A 6,576-nucleotide genomic window follows, 5' to 3' on the forward strand; every position below is an offset into this window, starting at 1 on the left:
GATTTAGTCTGCAGCAGCTATTACGCGGCGCTGGACACCTGCACCCGACTTGGCCGAGACGGACGGCTTCTACGCGGCTGCCCTGAGAATAACAAAGCGCTCAGAAGCGCTTCTTGAACTGAATCAATAATTCCGGCACTCATGTGAACAGTTGTCAATGTTACCTCCGTTCACGCAGTCCAGTTATTGCGCTTTGTTGTGCAGTTCTGTAAATCGCGGACTGCAGATAGGCGATAATGGACAACGGGTTGATACTGCCATCGGACATCGGATGATATAGCCATACATAGGCGAGGTGAGCATATCTGTTCTGTTTGCATTGTTTGTTTGTTTGTCTTTTGGAGAAAAAAATATAACCTGTTTGGGTTTTGAAATTGAATTTATTTCTCATTGATAATTATTTACAATTGTTATTATGTCAAATGGATTTTCATTTATTGTGTTTGTCAGAGAGCTTGTGTTTTTATCGGCATTTAAAACAAATCTTGTTAAAGTGCGCTCTGACACAATGTAGCCTGCCCTAGAATATCATTGTGCATGGAAATCGACTATTTATTTCCCTAGCGCACTGCAGTAGGCTACAACAATGTGTTGAAATGATTCAACAATTATAGCTGCGCGGATATTCTATTTGGGTCAGTCTGGTGACTTTAGTGGAGACTGGCGCATGAGGAACGGTCCTCACACTAGGGAATTGTCTGGATTAGCTCTGGTCCCGGGCGTCCAGGGTGTTCGTAGAGGATAGTAGAAGAACGCGCACTAACGCCCTGGACCAGAGATAGAGTGCCTTCAGAAAGTATTCAAACCCCATTACCTTTTCAACATTTTGCTGCCTGAATTTAACATGTTTGTCACTTGTTTTTGTCACCTACACCCCATAATGTCAAAGTGGAATTGTTTTTCGACATTTTTACAAATGAATGTCTTGAGTCAGTAAGTATTCAACCCCTTTGTTATGGCAGCGCCTAAATAAATTCAGGAGTAAAAATGTGCTTAACAAGTCACATAATAAAATGCATGGACTCACTCTGTGTGCAATAATTGTGTTTAACATGATTTTTGAATGACTACCTAATTCATCTCTGTACCCCACACATTTTATTTATATTTTTATTTATTTAACCTTTATTTAATTAGGCAAGACAGTTTAAGAACAAATTCTTATTTACAATGACGGCCTACCCCGGCCAAACCCTAACCCGGACGACGCTGGGCTAATTATGCGCCGCCCTATGGAACTCCCAATCACGGCCGGTTGTGATACAGCCTGGAATCCAGGGTCTGTAGTGATGTCTCTAGCACTGAGATGCAGTGCCTTAGACCCCTGCACCACTCAGGAGCCATACAATTATCTGTACGGTCCCTCGGTCAAGCAGTGAATTCCAAACATATTAAACCACAGGGAGGGAGGTTTTCCAATGCCTCTCAAAGAAACCGCTTAGGGAATTCACCATGAGGCCAGTGGCAACTTTAAAGTGGGCCTGACAGCATTTTAGCAACATGAAATGTTATTAAAATCTGTTCATATGTTTAAGGAAGAATATGACACTTAAAAAAAAAAAGTCTGACAAGCTAGCTGTAACGGTAGTCCTCCTCCTCTTCAACCGAAAAGGAGGAGTAGTGATGGAACCAAGGCACAGCGGGTTGTGAACACATAATTTATTTACAGAAAGACGAAAAACACGAACTTCACTATAACTAACAAAACAACAAACGGAGTAGACAGACCTGGACGACGAACTTACATTAAACACGAAGAACGCACGTACAGGGAAAATAGACTACACAAAATGACGATGTACAAAAACAAACCGAACAGTCCCGTATGGTGCGACAAACACTGACACAGGAGACAACCACCCACAACGAACACCGTGAAACAACCTACCTAAATATGACTCTCAATTAGAGGAAAACGCCAAACACCTGCCTCTAATTAAGAGCCATACCAGGCAACCCTAAACCAACATAGAAACAGACAACATAGAATGCCCACCCAAACTCACGTCCTGACCAACTAACACATACAACAAACTAACAGAAATAGGTCAGGAACGTGACACTAGCACTAAGATATGGTAATGTTTGGGAGTGATGTACAGTACGCCATTTTTTTAAATGAATAGACACTGCAGTAAATAAAACCTGAAAAACAGCTGTCTCGTCCAGGACCAGAGTCTATGCAGACCGGTGCGCCATAGCCAATCATAGCTACAGTAGGTCGTTATGCAAATAAGCCATTTGCCACACAGGCCTGCCATCATCCACTTTGAACTGGCAGTACCAACAGCGCAACTTTAGATCATTAGAATTAACACAGTTGCCAAAAAGACACGAAATGCACCTGAATGGATTTCTGCAAATATGTAAATACCACGGGAGTCTTCTTCCATTTGGGAACTTAACAGTCCTTTTGATCAAACAACCATTAAAAGGGAATATTGTTATGCACATCAACAACAACAACAACAAGATCAACAACTAATGCCAGAGTGAGATAAGCTCAAATCTAACGAGAAAACATTAGACAAACCCTCTTCAACTTTTTCACCTAGTTGGCCATCAGAATTGCTCTGATAAACGATGGGGTATAGTAGTAGCCTGCTTGTCCTTCTGTAGCCTGCTTGCCAATACATGCATTTCCCAACCCACCCACATTTTGACAACTGAATGGGAACTTGCCTACCTGCCCTCCCATTTGATTGATGCCAAATACATTTGATTGACAACTAAGGGTGCGTTCGTAAATTGTCTCGTGCCCGAGGAGTAGGGATGATGCTCAAAACAGCAGTCAAGCAACCAAGCTAACTGGCTAAAGTTGGCTAGCTTGCCATCTTCTTCCAGACACAAATGAGAGAACACCTCCCTCTGACCATTTTACTCTCCCTAGCAGAGCTGGTTAGGCTGTTTACATGTTATCTAGAGTGTTAGTGACTAACAATTACATTTTTTTGCCAACATTTACTGACACCGGTCAAAGTCAACGGATCTTGCAGGATTGTAAATCTATCAGTTATTCTGCACTCTCTGGCACACTCAGATGAGAGTGATTTGACGGCTGTATTGGTCCACTAATGCAGGACCAATAAAGGCCCAGTGCACTACTTTTGTGAACAAATATTTTTTATATACATATTTTTTGACTATGATTTTTCAGGGGTTGCAGCAGCACCCCAGCACCCCTCCTTCCTGCGGCTATAATGAGGGGAAAAAGTTGGTAACTCACCAACTCCTCCAATGACATGACATCCCCCAGCACCTAGCTAGCTAGGTAGCTAGCTAACGTTAGGCTCCGTGTTTTTAGCTTGCTAAATAAATAGCTACATAAATAGGTACGCTAGCCTATTAGCTACATTATGACTGACTTGTGATCACTTCCCTTGCTAGTTTGATTGTATTAACATTCTCAACCTTAGTTACATTCGTCCGTTTTTGTCCAAAATATTGAGTCATTGAAACTGAAATATTGCATCCCGAATGGAGGCAGCAAACAACGTACCAGAGCAGCTGTGATTTACAACCTGATAGCAATATTTTTTGGACTACCAAGAAATGTATATGTGAATTATATTTATCATGCCGCATCTATTCTGCCAACATGGAATTTTGAGTCAAATAGAATCTATTTTTAAAACCGCTTCTAACCATGTGTATGTGACCAATAACATTTGATATGAGGATTTTGATTTGATAAAGTTGATTTTGTAGCATAAACTGCAAATGTGATTTTTTTTGGACTGATATTATGGTTGTCTGTTGGTTTCATATCTGCAAAGTAGTTAAAATGCTCTCAATTCCACTTTAAAAGAGTTTGAGTTTAATGGCTGTGATAGGAGAAAACTGAGAATGGATCAACAACGTTGCAGTTCCTCCACAATTCAAATCCAACACAACTCATCACTTAGTACAACTCTTCATGTTTTAAAGCATGGTGGTGGCTGCATCATGTTATGGGTATGCTTGTCATCAGCAAGGACTAGGGAGTTATTTATGATAACAAGAAATAGAATAGAGCTAAGCGCAGGCAAAATCTTATTAGGAGGAAAACCTGGTTCAGACACTGGTAGATAAATTCACCTTTCACCAGAACAATAACCTAAAACACAATACCCCATATACACTGGAGTTGCTTACCAAGATGACTTTGAATGTTTCTGAGTGGCTAAGTTACAGTTTTGACTTAAATCGGCTTGAAAATCTATGGCAAGACTTGAAAATGGCTGTCTAGCAATGAGCCACAACCAAATTGACAGAGTATGAAGGATTAAAAAAAGAATAATGTGCAAATATTGTACAATCCAGGTATGAAAGCTCTTAGAGACTTACCCAAAAATACTCAAAGCTGTAATCACATCCAAAAGTGATTCTAAAATGTATTGACATAGGGGTATACTTGTAAATGAGATATTTCTGTATTTTATTTTCACTTTGTCATTATGGGGTATTGTGTGTGTATATGGGTGAGAGAAAAAAATCTTTGTAATCCATTTAGAATTCAGGCTGTAACACAACAAAATGTGGAATAAGTCCAGGGGTGTGAATACTTTCTGAAGGAGGTGTATGTATTGATATGCTTGTGCAAATAGCAGTCTGGTGGGACGAAGGTGCACAGCGCTGCTTGACAGGACATTAGCGAATGTAAATGTTTGAGAGAAAAATATACAAATGTATTATTTTTTAAAGTTTAAGTAGGCTATTTGCTTTTTTATTCACAAATTCATAAATGTTTGCTGTTCTTGTGTTGCAGATAATGGCAATGCCATCATGGGCATATGAATAGTGTCAGCATCAACTGGAAACCGTTTGTCTCTAAATTCAACTAAACTTAAAGAGTTAAACAGGAGAGAACTGTGCCTCCATCTCACCCCTGTCCAAATCTGACCTCACAAAGCCAGTATAATAGATCACTGAATCACCATGGGCGCAGTACTGTCACTGTCCCCTGCATCCAGGAAGAACAGCTACTACAACACGCGCCCCGGTTCGCTCAACCACTACCCGAACCTGAGCAGCCAATCGCTCAACACTCAGAAAGACCACACCGGCCTGAAACGGGGCCAGTCAATCTTCTTCCCGGCGCTCACCTGGAAACGCCTGGTTGCCACCACCAAGAAACGAGGGGGTTCTAAGAAATATTCTGGGGGTCCTGGGTTGCTAGGAGACACCCTCAACAACAACAACATTTACCAGAAGGACCCGGTGTTGCATCTCAACCAGGAGAATGTCAAGAAGTCTCTATCCTGTGCCAACCTGTCCAGCTACAACAGGCCAGCGGGACTAGGCCTGGGGATAGGCTTTGGCCAGGGACACTGCGGCTATGAGATGGGCATTAAGCCCCAGCAGCTACCCTCTGTCAAAAAAGTGCCCCATCAAGGAACGGGCGCTTCGTCCCCCAAGCGCGTCATCATCCAGGCGTCCACTAGTGAACTTCTCCGCTGCCTGGGTGAGTTCCTGTGTGGCCGCTGCTATCGGCTGAAACACCTCTCCCCGGCGGACCCAGTGCAGTGGGTGCGGGCGGTGGACCGCTCTCTACTCCTCCAGGGCTGGCAGGATCAGGCCTTCGTGACGCCAGCCAACGTTGTGTTCGTCTACATGCTGTGTCAAAATGTGGTGGATGGGGACCTGGTGTCGTCGGAGCACGAGCTTCAGGCGACGCTGCTCACCTGCCTCTACCTGTCCTACTCCTACATGGGCAATGAGATCTCCTACCCACTGAAACCTTTCCTGGTGGAGGCTGGCAAAGAGGCGTTTTGGGACCGATGCCTTGCCATCATCGACGCCACTAGCACCAAGATGCTACGCATCAACGCCGATCCCCACTTCTTCACCCACGTGTTTGCCGAGCTTAAGAGTGAGGGGGGCTGCGGCCCACAGGACTACAGCCGAGTGCTGGACCGGTGAGAGGAGGTGTAGAGGGGTACAACCCCCCCCAATCCCCCCCCCCCCTCCCCTATCTGCCAAACATTTCCCCCTCCTGTCCCCTACATCCAAGCATGTAACACAGGGGGGAAGACACCTACTGGCCTATCATGACTGTGGTCTGTATGGTCACTGACACGGTTGGATCATTCCATCAGCTGCTTGTCATGCCCCCCCCCCCCCCCCCCCCCCCATTATCTTATGAATTTCAAATCTTACCTTATGAGGTCCGGAGCCTGCTGGTTTTCTGTTCTACCTGATTATTAATTGTACCCACCTGGTGTTCCAGCTGTAAACCAGTCCCTAATTAGAGGGGGGCTTCGAGGTCCAGAGTTGAGTTGCAATGTGTTATGGTATATCACAAGTAGAGGTCGACCGATTATGATTTTTCAACGCCAATACCGATACCGATTATTGGAGGACCAAAAAAAGCCGATACCGATTAATCGGACAATTTGTATTTATTTATTTGTAATAATGACAATTACAACAATACTGAATTAACACTTTTATTTTTATATAATACATCAATAAAATCAATTTGGCCTCAAATAAATAATGAAACATGTTCAATTTGGTTTAAATAATGCAAAAACAAAGTGCTGGAGAAGAAAGTAAAAGTGCAATATGTGCCATGTAAAAAATATGTGCCATGAA

General features: G+C 43.1%; 1 protein-coding gene across 1 annotated transcript; it reads left to right on the forward strand.

Annotated features, from left to right (window-relative positions):
* Window positions 1–204: 204 nt before the first annotated feature.
* Window positions 205–6,106, forward strand: LOC129820260 (cyclin-dependent kinase 5 activator 1-like). The gene is made up of 2 exons (XM_055877303.1): window positions 205–295; window positions 4,748–6,106. Exon 2 carries the CDS (start codon window positions 4,918–4,920, stop codon window positions 5,899–5,901), a length of 984 nt encoding a protein of 327 aa, XP_055733278.1. The 5' UTR covers window positions 205–295; window positions 4,748–4,917; the 3' UTR covers window positions 5,902–6,106.
* The last annotated feature ends 470 nt before the right edge of the window (window positions 6,107–6,576 follow it).

This window comes from Salvelinus fontinalis, chromosome 22 (genome assembly GCF_029448725.1).
Source record: "Salvelinus fontinalis isolate EN_2023a chromosome 22, ASM2944872v1, whole genome shotgun sequence".
In the NCBI taxonomy this organism is placed as follows: domain Eukaryota; kingdom Metazoa; phylum Chordata; class Actinopteri; order Salmoniformes; family Salmonidae; genus Salvelinus; species Salvelinus fontinalis.